This window comes from Patiria miniata, unplaced genomic scaffold (assembly GCF_015706575.1).
Source record: "Patiria miniata isolate m_02_andy unplaced genomic scaffold, ASM1570657v1 HiC_scaffold_2, whole genome shotgun sequence".
Lineage (NCBI taxonomy): Eukaryota > Metazoa > Echinodermata > Asteroidea > Valvatida > Asterinidae > Patiria > Patiria miniata.
In genome coordinates, this window is record NW_024037058.1 from 17,578,049 (window position 1) to 17,597,939 (window position 19,891).

The window sequence follows — 19,891 nt, forward strand, 5'->3', positions numbered from 1 at the left end:
GTGAAACATCATGCAATAGAATGTATCCATGGTCAGATTTGTACACTACAACGTCATGAACATTTGTGACAATATAGTTCTGCACAGGCATTCATCTTGATCTCCATTTTTGTTGATTAAATTGTTCTCAAGTATTTTTGGAGACATGGCGAACAAAGTAGGAAGGAGCAAGTGGATAAACTTGAAAGTATTTACCCAAATTTACTTAACATATTTTGTATTTTGAATAACTGGATTTGTCCATAGATGCAGTAGTGACCCAGTATTTACCAATATATTAACTTAAGAATGCATCCCCAAGACTTTGAATTCAGCATGTGTCCAATCTGAATCGACTTGAGACGTCACAATGATGTCACGCTTTGTTTACAAGTGCGCTTTCATATAATTAAAAATCTAAAAATTAGTGTGGCCTGACGTTGCGAACTTAGCAAGTTCTTCTTCAGAGGCTAAAACAGAATTATAATTATGGGAGCCAGGTGGGGACTGTAGAGCTACCAAGCTCCTTTTTGGAAAGTGCAAACAAAGCGTGACGCCATTTTGTCTTGGAGCTATTGTCTTTACGCACTTTTCCATGCCTTCACTCAAATATCAAAGCTAGATCCCCCAATACATTTTTAATAAGTTCACCAATCAGTATGATTGCCCTATCAAAATCTGTATTTAATATCATCTGGTTTTTCCTCTCTTCTTTTGAAGTCCTGAACAAGCTGTGGAAAAGCCAGCCCTGGAGTTGAACAGCGTGCAAGTTGTCAAGAGCGACCAGACAACAAAGAGTGATCAAAGCACAGCTTCCTAATTAGACACAGCTGATTGCCAACAAACAAACCTCTGTTATTGGCCAACATTAAATGTAGGACATTCTAGTTTCCAACAGTCCAAAGAGTGAAACTATAGGGACCAGGCAAGTTAGAGGAATATCACCCTAATTTCAGTTGAAACTCGAGTGAAAAATTGACAATTTTGATTTGATAAATTCACATTAGATTACAATCAGTGTGCAGATGAAGCCAGTTTAAACAAATATCCACAGATTGGTAAAGTTCACTGTTTATGCAAAAGTTTTAAAATTTCATGTTATTTTTGTCACTAAATAGGGTAGGGCTAATGAAGCTTTTTTTGACTTGGTTTCTATAAAAATTTATTTCCTGACCTCGTTTAATATTCAAGACTCACTTTGAGAAGTACTTGTTTAGAAACTGGCCAAGCACATATTTATTCCCATATTACTGCTCAAGTCTTGGTTATTGTTGATTTTAGGCATAATTGCCCAGTCATTTTGACAGCTTTCCGTTTTTATCTAAACTAAAGGTGGTACCTTTTGCACAATACCTTCTTTTATACGTGCATTTGTATACACATTTATAAATATATGCAGTATAGTTTTCACAGAATCTAATGTTATTTATTTACAGTACGCACTAGATATTTTTGATTTTTTTGTGTTTAGTTATTCAGTTTAAGTTTATTTATTAGTTACAACTTAACAAGTGTTTTATTTTCAGGTTGGACAACTCCTAAAGTGCAACTGACGATTTGTTTTACGAATACAATATTTTATCAGTAAATATTTGTAAATCTTGGGAACACCAAGTTTTACGTTGAGGCTTTGCAGGGTAGACCAACTTGCGTCATGTAATGGTTCATTTAAAGTTTCTTGTTTCGGTCACTTCATAAGTTTCTAATAATGAAATTGCAGTCGTAATTGTTTCCATTTTAAAATTTTTATTTTGTGTGAATTTAGAAAATCTTAGCTTTCCCAGCTTTATATTAGTAAATGCTAGTTTTTGAAATTTCACAAATTATGCAAATGCAAAGGTTTGATTAAATCTTGTTGTAAATTTGTATAGAAATATGAGCTATTGCAGAAAGAATCATTAATTTAAAAAAAAAAAGAACTTTAAAAAATAGCTAAAGCTTTAGTAATTAAAATAAAAGGAGATGAGACATTTTATTGTTTTTAAAAGTTAGGTATGTTTTATATTAGAGGTATTTTTTTAGCTGAAATTTAAGAAGTTGTTAGTATTTTTATGAAACAAGCAAAGTGTGCCAAGTAATGAATTGTGAATTTAACTATCACAGGGTATCAACAGTAGCGATGCACTTCTGTAGCAATTTGAGATTCAACTTGCAGAAGATAAATGTAGTTTTTCCTGTAGGAAGTGTCTCAAACTAGTAGTGGTGTTTGTTTTGGAGTCCTCAAATTTGATCTAAGAGCATTCTCAGGGGCTGGGCACCCCAATTTCTCTTGAACTGATTTTCAGAAGCTGTTGCTTCTAACCAGATTTGCTGGTGTTTTAAGTGTTCCAAGTTTAGAGATTGTCCGTAACATTTGTGAAAATGGTTGGGGTTTTTTCGGGGCAAGTTTAACTCATTCTTACCTGTACTTTGTGTACTACATTGTATTACATTGTGTTTATTCTAGGAGTGTGCATTTAAGGGTACCTGATAAATAAAAAACACAGGCAACCGTTAAAGAAACCCAACCCCAAACCTCAAATCCCAGAAGTTGCTGTTCAGATTGTTCATAAAGGTCCACGATAATACTACTAGTAATACTACATCAGTGCCTCAGTACGGCAATATGCAAGTGGATGTGCAGTCAGCTTTTAAGCTTTACTGTGTAAACTGCAACTTCCTCAAGCACCAAAAACGTGAAATATGTTTTGTTTTGCCATCAGCCTAGTTTTTATTTAAAAAATTTCCCATAAGTGACATTCAAACCTTTCTTGTTTCTTTTGTAAAGTTATGCCACGGGTACCCGATCCCATAATCTGGAACCAGTTCCTGACATCAGCGGTCGGGTACTTGGGTACCCGGTTCTGATGCACAGCCATAGTTGATTCACCGATGATTCTATAAAACCATAGAGTGCTCGGGGGGTGTCAGGCACTTCAGTAATGGACCGATCCAATAAGCTCCGCCCAGTGCGCACGTGGGCAAATTAACACTTGCTCTTTTCCAATGCCACGCTACATTTTCCTTCTGCGCGCATGTCGGACTTTTGTACACACAATGTCGGACATAAATCACGGCTGTGATTGGTCAGAATACCATGGGGCGGTGCTTACTGGATCAGTCCATAGGCAGGGCGGTTTGGGGTGGTTCAGTGACTGAAGGGTTAAGAAATTCTATGTCTACAGTACTTTCACACTTCACAATCATTTGATGAAACACACGTCCACTCTTTGAAATGAATATTTCATTGTAAATATATCTTAGAGTCTTTCTAAAAGAGTTTAATGTTAAGTGTTTAAGCACAACATTGGTTCATATTGAATATGCGTAACTCTAAAAGACCAACCACAGACCTCAAAGTGACTCTTTTGCAAGGTACTTAAAATCTCTCATTTTTTTATTCATAGATATAGATTATATTTGTAGTTAAAAACCACAACTCGACATTTTATGCAATAAAAAAACGCACAAGTAGAGAATCTTCTAAGATGTGATTTTCTTGATTCATTGAGGTAACTGTCGCTGTCCACGACTAACAGGCTTCAAAGTTGCAAAAGTTTAGAAAGAGTACATCATCATCTTTCAACTACAATACTTGATGTATTCCTGCTTTTCGGATGTGAAGTTGTGTTTTTTTCCCATAGCTATTCAATTATACTGCCATAAAAACAGGTTTTAAAGTTGACCTATTTTTTTTTATAAGAAATGAAGGAAAATACCACAACAGGAAAATCAAAACAGTCCAGCAATGTACTTGTCATGCTGTAGTACACAATCAACACGTGCAACTTCACAGCCTGTTGGTGGTAGATGGTAAAAAATGTCGTACTTTTGCCGGTGCCCACTTTAGGTAGGTTTCCGAGTGAAGTAACTTTGTTTGGGTAACGACAAAGAAACTTTGACATAGTCCTTGTGGGATGTGTGGAGTATAAAGTAATGAGACAAAATCTCATGACGCCTACTGTATGAGACATCCACTGCACAGGTTAATTGACTGCGAATAATTTCCCCCGAGCGGTTTTCAGTATAAAATACTTTGGGGTGGTTCAGACGGGGGCTATCTCCGGAGATAGCTCCGAAGCTAGCTAGCTCCACCAAAATAGTTGTCGTTTGGATGCAACTGAACTCCGCCTCTGGAGATAACTGTAGCTATCTAGCCCCAAACATTTGTGGGGCTAGTTCCACTTTCAGCTCAGCAGGCTTCTTTTTACAACCTGACTCCACCGTTATTTGTCATTTGGACGCAGTTGCCGTAGCTCCACACTGACGCATTCAGTCGTCGTTTATTTGTCTGACCAATATTACGCAACCCATTTGGTGACCTTTTAGCTCCACTGTAACACCAGCTCTGGAGTTACCATAATTGTATGAACGTGAGCACAGTTCAGGTTTATCACTAGCTGCACAGAACCCCCGTTGAGTTCAATAATCAGAAAAGAGCTAGCTCCAGAACTGCCCTCTGTCTGAACATACCCTTAAAAAAAGTTTAAACTGGAGTTCTGACTTCGTGGTTTGAAAGACAGGCAATTGCCCGAACAGTGTCTTATAACTGTATAGTTGCTATGCACTATGACAATGCTACCATCCATGTATTGGCCTAGATCTCAAGTATACATATCAGCAGACCACATAGTTACACAGACCCCATTGGCTGTGTGTGTAAATATTTAAATCAAGTTGACCCGTCATCGTCAAGGAGAAGACCCGCCTCAACAAGCTTGCCAATCAGACTCTTAATTTGATAGAGTTGAATCAAGTTTTTTGACTTCGAGTCCTGTTTGCGTCCTTGTCTCTTTTAGTGTCGACAAAAAGTCTGTCTTGTTTCCCAGTATCGTCCATTCATTTCTCTGGCTCATCCTCGTATTGCACGTTACTGCTGCCCTCCTGCGAAGATGACGTCGCTTCTTGCTGATCCGGCTTCTGCATTTCCTGATTCACAAAAAAATTAAATAAATAAATAAAAACAAAGATATTCAGTGAAAATAAATGTGACAAAAGAACCTTTGTGGGAAATGAAACCAAAAAGAACAAGGAGTGCTGTGGTCCAATGGTACTTGGGATCAAACCCTGGTTGGGAACATGGTGCTTGTGTTCTTGGGCAAGACACTTTACTGCAAGTGCCTCTCTCCACCACCAAGGAGAATAAATGTGCACCTGAATTTCATTGTATTACATTGTATTTATTCACTGAAAATTCAATAAAACCATAGAGTGCTCCTTGGGCGCTACAGGGAGTAATAGGCAGGATGGTTTCAGGCGCTTCAGTGACTAAAAGGGTTAAACCCTTTTCTCCACAGCTTTCAGAGCCAAACCTCATGGTGATAATTTATAATGAAGATGTCATTCCAAATGGACGGAACACGGTCGAACACAGGACACGAATACGATAGACATGAAAATTTGCATGTTTGAACACTTTAACCCTAAAGGAATCTGCCCCCCCCCCCCTCAACTTTTTCCACGACCCGAGCTGTTATGACCTTTTAGCCTCGAGCCTTGCACATGTTTTGATACCAAAAACATAAAAATCAGACCACAGGTTGCTGCGCAGTGACAAATTTTCCGGCACTTCATGCCGTGAAAACTGAACTTTCCCATATACGTCGTGTACACAGAGCACAATTACCATTTGTACATTATGAATAATTAATTAGCCATAATTCCAAAACCCTTGGACATATAGTCATGACAATTCTTGGGTATGTTCATGATGAGTTGTTCTATGCATGTACCGAGTTTCAAAATTTTTCGTCACTCGATGGCCGAGATCTTAGGTGGGTGGAATCCCCCGCTCCCCCAGCTGAGAGATGGTCAAAATAACCAAGCCCTTTTAGGTTTAGCAGAGAAGGGAAGCACTACATTTAATTATTATTATTAAGTTGTAGGAATGAACAATACTTGAAATCAAGCCCCCATTCAAAATCCTTACCATTCTGAGAAAGTCGGCTAGTTTGTCGGCATCCGCGCCCGTTGTAAGATGGAGGATGTCCACTGGGTACCGATAGCTTAAGAACTGGCTTGGCTGGATGCCCGAGGCACTGCGTACATAGCGGAATGTCTCCTGAAGAACAAAAATTCATATGGGATCAATAACAAATAAGCGGATTATGTTGGTTTTATGTCGGAGCCAAGCGTAATTTTTTGGGTACCTATTGTAAATACTCGTGAGAGCTCCGTAGAAGGGAACACTGTGGGCACTGCTTCATGCATGTATGGGCTCCGTGTGCCGACGAAAGAGGGCGCCCTTTTACCTAGCAACGAAGTCCCATGGGCGGGACATTTCGCTGGTTGACGCACACCGTTCCTTGTGTGGGACGCAAGTACACCAGGGGATTTGTACTATGTGCACGCAGTGGCCGCGCTTTGCGGCAAATGAATTGCTGTCAGGCAAGATGGTGTCAGTCGGTCACCCCCAACTGTACTGTCTTTGCCGGTGAGGGGGTACTTGTGAATGGAGCGGATGGGGCGATGGGGCATGATTACTTTGTACGTGTTCTACATAACCCCCGAGGACCAACACACAAAGGGAGAACAACAGATCCTTTCAGTCCTCGGGAGTTGGGTCATTGTTGGAACTGATCCTCTGTAGTAAGTTTTTGTGCTTAGCCAATGGGAGAGTGTTATATTACAGGGACAAAGGGAAACACAAAGCATTGTCCTCGAGAGTATAGTAAAACACGACTGTATGATTCTGAATGTGCGCAAAACAGAGTCTTTGTGCAAGTGCCAGGTGTATGCCTCAATGCGTTCCAGTCACTTCCAGTGGTCTCCCAACTCTCCCTTTGTAACAAAGTGAGGGGGTATTGTGCAAGGAATCTATAGGATGCGGTGGGTTGAAAGTTGGGAAATTGGCTTGGGTAGCTCCATGCAGGAATTGAACTGAATTTAGTGCGGAACTGAAAATGGGAATTGTGACTCTTCTTTTGGAGGAATTGACTCCTTGTTCATGGAGATTTGATTCCAGGCAATGAAAAATAGCATTTTTAGCAAGAGGTTTTAATTTTTGATGGCTTCATGCTAGCATTTCACAACACTCCTACGGAAACATACATTCTGTGCTAAGTTGTCCTTACAGTCAAAAGCAATCAAGTGATTGTTTCCAACAGTTAAGAGCTCCCAGACTACAAAAAGCAGGATTGACGGGCTGTGACTATTTATGAAACTTGATACAGCTATGCTTCGACTGTAGGCGATTGACAAGCAAGCATTGCCTACAAGTTGCCTGCTTTTGTCTGTTGATTGAATTTGACTAGTCAGAGTGCTTGCTTGAAATAGGATCTGACTGTTTGTGACTAGCCTGTGTAAAAGGCATGGCAGGGAAGTGGATGGACTTTTTGACTGTCTGTGACTGTTCAAACAGTAGGAAGGTTAATAATTTAATGGGGGTTTCTGTAATATACTTTTTGTCTTAAATTTGGAGTCAATTGTGAACTTAACTCCCGGATGAAATTGGAATCAATTTCAAATTATTGGCACCTCCCAATCCTGTTAAATGAGGACAGGTTTGCTGGCAAAATATAATCTGGGAAAAAACCAGAGAGTGTTTGTTTTTGGGGAGGGAAAGTTCAAATGATTACTTAGTCTTGATTGGACATCTCCGAGTAACGTTTGCCATACTCACCCAGGATTGGCTGTCTGTCCTGGTGACATCGAGGTCATTCAAATCTTCCCAATCAAACAGCAATGGATCGGTGGTCTCACCAAACGGATTGAAGTCGATCAGGAGGAACTTCCTCTGTTGGAGATGAAGGACAAGGAATAAATTTATCCATCTTCCCTTAACCCATTAGAACCTGTATTATATTGTATTTTAAATCCCTGCCGAATCTATGAAAATCACCAAGTGCTCGGGCAATTTGAGGCAGAATGTTCGGTTTTTTTCCTACAGGCAGGGCACTTTTTGGTGGTACAGGGCCTAATTTATTAACCCTAACTCCCTAGGCCTTTTTGCTAGGATGTAGGCTCAATCTTGCAAAATCTTTCAATTTGCCTCATGGAAAAATAGCATATAGCCTCAATCCTGCAAATTCCTCCATTATTTCTTGAGTATGGTCCGTGGAAAGGTGACCACTGCCTGAATCTTGCAAAATCCTTCGGCAGTGACTGTCAATATGTTGAGGCTTGGCCAGTGACATCCTGGAGCAGTACGGAGGATTTCAAGCATAATCCAGGCCTATATTGATGCATGGCTGAGCAAAGACAAGACAAGGTGCGGCCCAAGACCTTGACAAAGTGCATCCTACGAAATCAGTAACGCACTTTTGCCATGTAACCTCAATCCTCCAAATTCCTCCACTTTGGCAAAGAGGATTTTGAAGGATTCAGGACAGTTGCGGTTAAATGATACCTTCAAGAAGGGAATGGGTTTTGAAAATACCGGGAACTTTTACACCATCTTTGATTTAAAGGTACATAACATCATTTGTTTTTTGTGAATTGTAAAAAAAAAATTAAGCAACAAAATTGCTCAAAATCTTAAGGATGCATAACAACGAACTTGTTGACGTTTCAGCAACATGGATACTATACATTTTGAGAAAACAGAAAAGATATGCACAATTTTGGGGGTCTCGTAAGCAACTGTGCACTCGGGCAGACTTTCTTAAACCACCTTCTTCTGAATGATACCATTTCAGGCGGAATAATTTCACAGGGTATTTGGTACCAGTTCTATCTTCACTTTTAGCTAGGGTTTCTTCGTCAAATCGGTAGCTTTCGTTTTTGGGTAATTGCAATTTATTTTAATTAATGAATTACTACATGCCTTAAAAATGAAAACCTAGAAAAAAACTCTAGAGAATTAAAAGAAGAAACTGAAACACTACCTTATCCTGTCTGTAGATGTCGTACACATCTGAAAGAGCAAGCGTAATTACAATGTGATAAAAAGATAAATAAGAACAACATTTTTAACAACTTATTGAATAGGGAGGTTTTGGTTCTTTTAAGTTCAAATTTGATTTTCCAATTTTATTTCAAGTAAAACGAAAACCAATTAAGCACTATTATATTCCAATTTTTTTTTTCATAGGATTTCATTAATTTCCCAAAACAATCTCGCACTCCAATTTCATGCACATCAATAAAGGTCATTTATGGCAATGTTGTACATCGGGTCAGGTTGACCAGGCCAACCGACCCGAAACATCATAGTTATAAACTGAATCTGTACCAAAAATTGATCAAAACTTCCTAAAACTGACCCACCTCAACCCAACAAAAATGAAAGGAAACCTACCCGAAACTGAACCGACCCGAAAAATACCCTAAATATCTGGCAGGGGCAACTGTGTCTGCTTTTTATGCCTGAACTTACTGAAAATACTTTTCTCTTAGTATTAACTGAATCATACCGTACGGTACTCACAACATGACCTACTGGTGGGCCTACATGTTATAGACCGTGCATGATAGGCTTAAGCCACATTTGGACAGTGACTCTGCAATCAATATTGCACTGTGTGAATTTCCCAACTGTTCCATTTTTTTCGGTATATTTGGATTTCCCAAAATGACTTAACCAACGCGACCCCACCCGAAAATCTGTAATGCAAAATCAAAACTGACCCGACTGAAATGATGTACAAATTGATCCGACCCGACCCCGAGTAGGTTAAGGGTCGGGGTCAGTTTTGGTTTCGGGATGGGTTTGCACAACATTGGGTAGGATGGGTACAACATTTGTACATGTACAATTTGTCTACCAAACTACATAAAAAAAGAGCCTCAAAATAATTGCAATCACATCACAACTTTATATACTGCAGTTTATTTGTGAATCAAAAAAAGCAAAGCGCTGAGTTACTCACAATCATGGTCCAGAAAGTTACCAGCTATGTGCCTGTCGTGAAAGTCCTCAATCTCGTTGTGGATTTGCTCTGCCAGGGGTCCCAGGTCTGGGAAGAAGTTGGTGTGGTCTCGCTGTGATATACCTGGGAAAGAGGTTGACAAGATCAATCATTGGGATTAGTTCATACTATATAGGCTTATATGATTTCAACAAATGTAATTCACTACCAAAATCCCCAGACATTGTCAAAGGAACAGGTCAAAGGATTTACTACATGTTGTCCAGTAATACTCTTGACAAATAGTCAAAAACTCGTGGGTGCTTTGGGCTCATTGGAAAGGACGTTGAGTATCAGCTTTCATTGGGAATTGGACAAAATCTGAGTAAGAGGAATTTTCAGTTCCCACTTTTGAGCCTCGGAAATTTTTAAAAACATTCAAGAGATTGTCATTAAAGTTTCCCCAATGAACTCCTTAGAAAAGTTACAACCTAACTTCATTGAAAGTGAAATTTGTTCATTATTCCAGCTTCAAATCTGAATTACAATTATTTTTGCTTGTACAATGTATTATAGGCTGTATCTAAAAAAAGTTACGGCCAAGCGACTTCCAACTGCTTTTGTGCTGGAGGATCACACATGAGTTTGAAATATACTTTTCACTCTTACAAAAAAAATAACAACTTCAAGAATTTACCAATGATGTCATCGTTCTTGACAAAGACACGGAACTCTGTGGCTTCAGATATATCGCACCACCTTCTTAAAACAAGCTGAAAAGAAAATTAAAAAACATATTGAAAAGATGTTTTGAATAAGGTATCAATAATGGTGAAAATTGAAGATACACGCAATATTTAAGACAACCAGTGTACAATTCATACCTCATATAATGTGTCTTGTGGGCCCTGTTCACAGTCTGTGCAGTGTTCAAATCTTTTGAAAAGAGAAAAAAATTGGTCACATTGCATTGAAGCTTGTCAGAGTTACATGATGAAATCTTTTAAAGGTAGGGTAGATCATTTGCCATTTGTGCATTTTTTTCTTTGGAAGCAACAAAAGTGCTCAAAATCTAAAGATGGGTGCTCAACAACTAACCTGGTGAAGTTTCAGCTCTGTGAATGCTGTGCATTCTGAGAAAACAATATTTTAGCATCTCAATTTCAATTCAAAAGTTGCAGAGTCATGTTTTGAATTGTGCCCAAAAATCAGCGTCTGGGACTTGTTCTCATTCAGCGGATTGCAGCGACGAGATGTCAAGCACAGATCCGACGAATAATAGCAACCGTGCGCGCGTGTGTTGAGTCATTGCTTGTGTGCGCACCTGCTCACGGATTCACCGAATTACAAATCAACTACAAATGGAAATTTCCAAAAATGTGTCACTTGAAGCATCTTTGGAAATTGCCTTCTTTTATTGTTTTCTTCAAAATGACGGCATGCCAGAAAGAATAATTTCACAGGGAGTTTAGTCCCATTACTATCTTTACACCAAGTAAGCTTTTCAACAATAACTTTGTTAGTTACTTTTTGGATAGCTGCAAATGATGTACTTTACCTTTAATTCTAGGCATGACTCTAAATAATTTCTCTCCGAAATATCAAGTGTTTTACCTTGACTTAATTTCGATGGTCTCACATTATCTGGAGTAAGTTCAATTGTTAAAAACTGTTCACCACAAATCTTCACAAGTCCTCACAAGTCAGTCACAAATCATCCAGTCTAAATCCCAGTCACAAGCTATTCCAATGAACTGTGACAAATGCATTCCTTTCTGTTATTGTTCATCCCCTATTACTTGTGACTAGACTTGTGAATTGACTTTGAGAGTAAGGCTGCATCCGAATCAGCTGTTAAGAGCTAGGTCTAGGTCTGCGCCCATTGAAAACATGCAGTGACGCGATGACAATAGACGTAGCCGCAGCTCTGGAAGCCCGTTTCGGACACAGCTTTACTTGTGATTAGACACGGGATGGACTCGTCTGCAATGTTGTTACTCACGGCGATGTGAGGTCGTGCGTGACGAAATCGGAACTCTTGAGTAACAGAAAGATGTCATTGACACAGGAACACTGTAAGGTGTTTCCACAGGCCATCCAGGATGCATCCTGACGACAAAAAATCAAACCAGATAACAAATTACAAGAGTACGCAAGCCTATGGGCTCCGTGTGCCTACAAAAGAGGGCTTGTTTTTTCACTTTTGAGAGCCCTTGGACGGGACACCACGTGTGCGTTATCGCGTGCAAAGTACACACGACTTATACATCCTGAATGTGCAGAGAGGAAAGCCATAGCGTCTTGCGCGTGAGCGTCAGGCGTCGTCGGCGCGTGAATACATTCAAATTTAATTTGCGATGGTCTCCCAGACTAATCCCCGCCCCCAATAACTTAGGACCATTGGAAGTATGCAGTGGATGGACCGGGAACCAGTCTAGGTCTCCCCCAACTCTCCTTTTCTGGCCTTTGATGGGGTATTTGTGAACGGAGCCCATAGTAAAGCTGGGCCCCATTTCAAAACGCTGCTAACCAGAGAATTCCGCACTTACAATCACCATTTTGTGCTAAACGCACTAGCAGAAACATTCTGTGCTAACCCTGTAAGCACAGAATCCTTATAGTTGCAGATGTACCCATGTGCAAGAGCCAAAATTCCTCGCTAACCTGTGAAATACAATTACTTGTAAGCACAGAATTTTCTGCTACAGTAAGCAGGGATTTTTCGCTAATGGTAAATAAGCAGAGCCATGAAAATGGGCCCTGGTCCCAGATAATATAGTCTAAGTTCTATTTAGAATGGCTATTCACTGGAAGTCTTTTCATGCATATGGTCTACGCAATGGGCCAGATTCAGCCCATTGGTTATCCTATACAATAGCACTGCCCGGCGCTCTTCACCAGCCTACAAGCAGTCTAAGTCACAAGTAACAGTCAGTAAGTCAGTGAGATATGTTCACTAGGCTGACCCTCCATGACAGAGCCAAGTGCTGATTCTAATGAATGATTCAGAGCAATGATCCAAAACTCCTAGTCTGTAATCGCCTTGACCATTACTAGATGATGGATGTACAAGATTTGAAAAATAATTTTCAGGTATATTCACTGAGGTCTTAAAAGCTGTCATGGGCAGTACTAAAAGCTGGCATTGCACATTAACAGACTCTTGGAAATGGAAAATCAGTGGCTCTACAAAAGAACTTTTAGTCCACATATCAGGAGAGAGTCCACTCATTTCTTTTTTCTGAGGACAATTTCAACCTTGTGCCTCACCCTAGGTGCGCTCCAGTTGAGCTTGGGGAAAACCCTGCCGCCGAGGTTGTGAATGGCCGTCCTGATGGACTCTTCCAGCCCTGGGAAGGAGGGTATCCTACTCTGCGCATCTTCATCATCTTCATCAATGATGTCGCTGGTTTCATCTGTGGGACTGAGGTTGTATAAAAAAAAGAAAACCTGCTTTGTGAAATGAGCTACATGTGGTTCCTCCACCAGGGGTAAATGAGCCAAGATGATAATTCACTCCCTCACTTCTCCTTAATTAATGCAGGTTTCTTAGATTTAAAACACGTCATGCGGTCCTAGTCCAATAGACCATTATCATCTTGTGGCCATCAGTTAATAAGATGGGAGTTTTGCGTTGGGGTGATATATATCAAATTTATGGTGGCCCTGAAGGGACATCGCATATCGCAAACGTGTGCGCACACGTGTGCGATGTCGCAAAATTTATCGCGAATGTGTGCGCACACGTATGCAATGTCGTGAAACAATTCGCGAATATGTGCGCACACGAATGCGATGTCGCGAAATTTATCGCGAATATGTGCACACACGTATGCGATGTCGTGAAATTTATCGCGAATATGTGCGCACACGTATGCGATGTCGTGAAATTTATCGCAAATATGTGCGCACACGTATGCGATGTCGTGAAATTTATCGCGAATATGTGCGCACACGTATGCAATGTCGTGAAACAATTCGCGAATATGTGCGCACACGTATGCGATGTCGCGAAATTTATCGCGAATATGTGCGCACACGTATGCGATGTCGTGAAATTTATCGTGAATATATGCGCACACGTACGCGATGTCGTGAAACAATTCGCGAATATGTGCGCACACGTATGCGATTTTGTTTGCAATGTCGTGAATTTTATTGCATACCTTTGTCGCATACCTTTGGGGTGATGTCATTTTTGCGGGCAATTTGTTAGTGACCTAGGGAGTACGCAAGTGGCCCTGGTCCCATTTTGTATACCCAAGATACTTCAAGGCAGGAGCTTGGGTACCAGGCAGTTACATTTCAGCGTGGCCAAGGTCATACCAAACTAAACTTAGCCGCGTTATGGGCCCAAAACCTAGCCGCGTTCTTAGCCGCGTTCTTAGCCGCGTTCTCAACCGCGGTATCAAAATCTCAAACACATAGAGTAAAAGGTGGTTGCCTCTCTGTTTGTAGTGAAAGGATTTCTTGGACTTTCCCAACGAAATGTTAAAGTTATACAATAAATGTACTATTTTTTATGCTTTCATCTAACCGAACCTTCTATTGGGCACATCATATTTTGGAGGGGGCCAATTCGGTCCACTAATTAGCTGTTAATTAAGGCCCTAATGAGGAGTCTCCATTTTCCACTCTAAAAGTGCACAAAAGGGAATGCTGCTGACCTATAACACCCCTTTAAAACAAAATGTACCCCACATAGTTTTATAAATTTGAATTTTTATTGCATAATCCATTTCATCCATCTACTGGGAAGATCAAATTTTGGAGGGGGCCAATTCGGTCCACTAATTAGCTGTTATTTAAGGCCCTATCGAGGAGTCTCCATTTTCCACTCTAAAAGTGCACAAAACTGAATGCTGATGACCTATAACACCCCTTTAAAACAAAATGTACCCCACATAGTTTTATAAATTTGAATTTTTATTGCATAATCCATTTCATCCATCTACTGGGAAGATCAAATTTTGGAGGGGGCCAATTCGGTCCACTAATTAGCTGTTAATTAAGGCCCTAATCAGGAGTCTCCATTTTCCACTCTAAAAGTGCACAAAAGGGAGTGCTGCTGACCTATAACACCCCTTTAAAACAAAATGTACCCAACATAGTTTTATAAATTTGAATTTTTATTGCATAATCCATTTCATCCATCTACTGGGAAGATCAAGTAATTTTATCTAGGTGGTATTATTAGCAGTTCGCAGCAGTTCATTTATCATTAATAGAACGTGCAGTTCATGTACAAATTGATCGCAACACCTGCAAATCATGGCAATTTAAATTTGCGTGCGCATATTTATTGGCTGAAATATGACACCACGTGAGTTTCAAACTTGCGCGCGCAAATTTCAAAGTTGCGCAAGTAGCAAGTTTGTGCCAGACAGGTTTATTAGTCAGACCCTATTTATATCTAACAGTACGTCTAGATTCCAGACTAGCTGCTACAACTCCCCAGTTCATTAGGAATTTTACTGAAAGGTATGCGACAAGGTATGCAATAAAATTCACGACATTGCAAACAAATTCGCATACGTGTGCGCACATATTCGCGATAAATTTCACGACATCGCATACGTGTGCGCATATATTCGCGATAAATTTCGCAACATCGCATACGTGTGCGCACATATTCGCGATAAATTTCGCGACATCGCATACGTGTGCGCACATATTCGCGATAAATTTTGCGACATCGCATACGTGTGCGCACATATTCGCGATAAATTTTGCAACATCGCATACGTGTGCGCACATATTCGCGAATTGTTTTACGACATTGCATACGTGTGCGCACATATTCGCGAATTGTTTCACGACATTGCATACGTGTGCGCACACATTCGCGATAAATTTCGCGACATCGCATACGTATGCGCACACGTTTGCGATATGCGATGTCCCTTCAGGGCCACCATACAAATTAGGTTTTGCCCTTCACCGACATATAAACACTGAAGGGCAAAACCTAATTTGATTTACATCACCCCGACACAAAATCCCATCTTATTAATAGTTAATGCAGTACCCGCTGCTATGTACATTAGATTCGAACCAGCCAACCGATCCCGTTAGCTCGGTGGTCGAGTGGTAAGACATCTGCACTAGAAAGCAGGAGGTCGTGGGTTCGAGTCCCACCCGAGTGATTTTTCCCAACTTTCACTCAGGAGGTAACACATTTGAGTATACAGTGTTTATACGTCGGTGAAGGGCAAAACCTAATTTCAAAAAAAAAAATTATCATTCAGTACTGTTATTGGATACAGGGAACATGACTGACATGGGGGCAGCACGATGAAGGTCTATAGACAAGATAGATGGCAAGCTGACAGGATGAGGATGACGTGGGTTTGTTCATCCAAATGTCTGTCCCACAATAAGCCTTTTCGCAATTTCAACGCGTGTGCGCATATTGTGATTCAATGCATTAGTTTCGAGAGATAAACAATTCGCCACACCTGTGCAAAATAATAGCGGGGTGCCAACGAAATCAAAGAAAAGTTCTTGTTTTGAAGTAAATGCGAAATGTTGATACTTTTGTACGTACAGCACCATGGTTTAAGATGTTTTATATGCTCCAACTTTTGTTGGACAAAAGGTTCTATCTTCTTTTTGATTAGATGAAACATTGCAGAATGCAGATTCAGTAACCACGTACCCCCCCCCCCCTTGACTTGTACTCATCTGCTTTGTTTTCCTCTCTTTGGGTGCATTCAATTAGCTCACCTGGAGCGACTTGGGTTAGCCCCGTGCCGTTCGCTTAGCTCTGCATCATTCTCAGGGCTCACCCGGGTCAGCCACCACTGACTCTGCTCGTGGAGCAGAGTCAGTGGTGGAAATACGTCACACGCATACGTTGTTTATTTCCAGAAACGGACAAATATGGCTGCTGGACAGCAGAAGTCTCAAGTGGACCCAAAAATCAACTTTATTTGAAGTCAAAAGGTAATTATTTCTTGAGTTCATTGCAACTTTAGAGGCTATAATTCCAGCCCAACTTTTTCGAGTTTTGCAAATGACTGAAAAGCAGTAAATCTCAAACTAAGACCCAATCCGAAACGGGCGTTTTGTCAGTGGCTACGGACATCACGTGAGGATGTTGATGGCCCGCAAATGAGCGTTCAATTAGCCTGGCTAACCCATCTGCCTTTAGCTGAGTCGATCCGGATGAGCTACTCGAACACACCCGTTATAAGTCACGCAGTTGAAATTGTGAAAAGGCCTATTCAATTCTTACACGAGATGTCAATTTAGGTTAAAAACGTTTGGGAGGTTTAAGACTACAGGAGTTCATTAGTTATACCTTGCTGGGAGGTATATTCCATCTGCATCTAAGTACTCCAAGAAACCCTTCGAAAGTGGGATGACAATGCTGTATTTGAGAAACAAATAAACAACAAATCAGGCCAGATTATGACAGGGTCAAGGTGTGAAAATCTACATACTGCAATAAATCACACAGATCATTGTCATAACTATTTTTGAAAAAGAGTCAACTTATAAATGTCAGTGTTGAAAATAATTTTAAGCGGTAAAATTAAAATGCCTTGTACCCTAATTGATGAAACACACTCCAAAATTAACACCAAAAACATTAACAAAATTTTTGATACCAACATCAATTTTCCACTTTTAACCAGTTCATGTTGGATGACGTGTGTACACGCAAAGGTTTTGCGGTATAAGTTACGGATGACGGATAACGAGCGAGGTCGGAAACATCAGGGTGTGCTACCCGCAGATGATGGCCTGAACCCGCCTGGCATCGAGGTTCGTGAAAACCAATCCTGCGGCTGGGTCCAGTCAATGTGAAAATAATTCCAGCACGAAGTGGTTAAGGACCAAGTCCAAACATTTTCACCTCTAAAATGAAGGGGAAAATGAGAAAACCAATTTCCCCTTTCTAAATTCTATATTCTCTTTTAAAAATTGCTCTGAAATTGAATTAATTTGGATGCTGGTGTTTTTACCTGTCGATAGTGAGGTGTTTGAAGATGGGGTACCAGGCAGAGAAGCTGCAATTTAGCACCTGTTGTTTCTTCATGGCTGAGCATTGGATGTCAACTGATGATACAATGCTTGACGTCCACGTCTGTCATAATTGCTACTCAAATCTGTAAAGAAGTTGCGATGAGTTCAATCAAAACCATTCAGATTTGTAATGGATGCTGGGGGGGGGGGGGGGGGGGGGGAGGGGGGGGGGGGCTTGTGCTGTGAAGTTACGGCCCCTCTTCCTGATCATCTTTAACACTTATTTTCTGATCTTACGGATCCTAGCAGCCTGGGATCTTAAGTGCTTAAATGATGCAAAAGAAGATCAGGTGGCACAATTGCAGAATACCCAGCCACTCAATCTATGCACCTCGTAGCCGGCTACGAGGTCACGGTTGATTGCCCTCAATAAACCTTCTCAGCGCTACTTGCATGTACTATGCGTCCTGCTCCACTGCACTCCCACTCCGTAGCCGCGTAGCCGCCAACAGGGTAGTTGGTTTGGACTTAGAATTTTTTCAGCAACTCCCATTCCTTTTGTGTTGCTTCGTTCTCAAGCATATTCAAGGGGACTCCCACTCCGTAGCCGCGTAGCCGCCAACAGGGTAGTTGGTTCCGTAGCCTCGTAGCCGCCAACAGGGTGGTTGGTTTGGACTTAGAATTTTTTCAGCAACTCCCATTCCTTTTGTGTTGCTTCGTTCTCAAGCATATTCAAGGGGACTCCCACTCATAAGCCGCGTAGCCGCCAACAGGGTAGTTGGTTTGGACTTAGAATTTTTTCAGCAACTCCCATTCCTTTTGTGTTGCTTCATTCTCAAGCATATCAAGGGGACTCCCACTCTGTATCCGCGTAGCCGCCAACAGGGTGGTTGGTTTGGACTTACAATTTTTCAGCAACTCCCATTCCTTTTGTGTTGCTTGGTTCTCAAATACATGTAATGGACCCCAATTCAGTATCCACGTAGCTGGCATACGGACTTGAATCGCTTAATTTCCAGTGATTCCAACCTCATAGCGAGAAAATTTAGGGGTGTTCCGAGTGGTGGGGTATTCTGCAATTACTCCAATCAGGCCAACTTTACTCACTCTTTTATTTCTCCAAAAGTTTCACTGGGCAAAGAAAAGGGCCTCAGTATTTCATCAACCAAGTTTGAAGACTCAATTCTATTTTTAAAGGAGACATTTTTCAATATTTGGCAGTGGCTTGCACATGAGAGGGAAGTCAAGTGATTTCAAAATGAGGCTAAAGACTAGACTTGTACATGGTAATCCATGGTCCAACTGTAAGGGACTGGTCAGGGTGAGTGTGCTGTTCACTCAAACTTCAAAGCATAACATTTATATAAACGCCGTCTGATATGATAATGCATCAGCTGGAGTTATAATCAAGCCAAGGGCGCTACCATTGCATTGGGAGAAAATTCTCAATTATTTCAAACCTCCAGACTCTCCTCCCACAAAATGTTTGGCCCCAGTATTTCACAGGCATTATTTTGACATGGTTAGGTACATCTACGGGGTTCAGATCTCTGAAATGTCAAACAAAAACGTGAAATTTACTAGAATTTCGCTCACCAAGCATGCCAAGAAGCAAGATCGCAGAAAGTTTACTCTGTGTGGCATAGGACTAGCGCCCTCAGTTGACAGCTATAAACGACAACAGAAATTTTGTGCCGGTGTCATATAAAAATCCGACTCCTATGAAAATCGCACTCCTTTTTCCCCCCTTTTTTTTTTGTTAATCAATTGCATGTGACAGGTCACTCTCTCAATATCATCCTTAAAATAGCATAATATGATACCGAGTCCATAATTTCATGGAGTCGAAAATCCACGCTACACCTGTCACTTTAACAGCGCCCTCTAAAAAGTGGCGTTTCTGAAATTTCGGGCTAGCCTCGGCTCGGAGTTATGACTGTAATCATTTCGACAGCTAATTACACATCCAATCCAAGCATAGCAACTGTAACATTTGGACTGTCAACAAATATTTAATGTATTCAAAGCAGAACAAAGACCCATACCTGTATATCGCGAAAGTGACAAATACCATCAATGGAAGTGGAAGCCTCATTTCAAACGAATCCGATGTTTGCAAAAAATCCAAAGGCACATGTATGCGCATCACTGTCCACTGCCCACACGCGCACAGG

General features: G+C 40.8%; 2 protein-coding genes across 4 annotated transcripts in view; one reads left to right on the forward strand and one right to left on the reverse strand.

Annotated features, from left to right (window-relative positions):
* The window catches only part of LOC119726723 (solute carrier family 35 member E3-like), a 27,693-nt gene extending 25,840 nt beyond the window's left edge, over positions 1–1,853 (forward strand). For all 3 annotated transcript variants that reach the window (XM_038198537.1, XM_038198538.1, XM_038198536.1), the window contains one exon: positions 700–1,853. In XM_038198537.1, the coding sequence (XP_038054465.1) occupies positions 700–799 (100 nt within the window). In that variant the 3' untranslated portion in view covers positions 800–1,853. The remainder of the gene's footprint in view (positions 1–699) is intronic.
* Positions 1,854–3,666: 1,813 nt separating this feature from the next.
* Positions 3,667–19,409, reverse strand: LOC119726724 (cell division cycle protein 123 homolog). Its single transcript, XM_038198543.1, has 12 exons — positions 19,314–19,409; positions 17,717–17,860; positions 17,050–17,118; positions 13,017–13,170; positions 11,749–11,855; positions 10,631–10,682; positions 10,444–10,519; positions 9,768–9,890; positions 8,784–8,812; positions 7,580–7,693; positions 5,888–6,019; positions 3,667–4,887 (listed from the first exon to the last, which is right to left on the reverse strand). The coding sequence occupies exons 2-12, from the start codon at positions 17,788–17,790 to the stop codon at positions 4,798–4,800; spliced, it is 1,020 nt and encodes a 339-aa protein (XP_038054471.1). The 5' UTR covers positions 17,791–17,860; positions 19,314–19,409; the 3' UTR covers positions 3,667–4,797.
* Between the last annotated feature and the right edge of the window lie 482 nt (positions 19,410–19,891).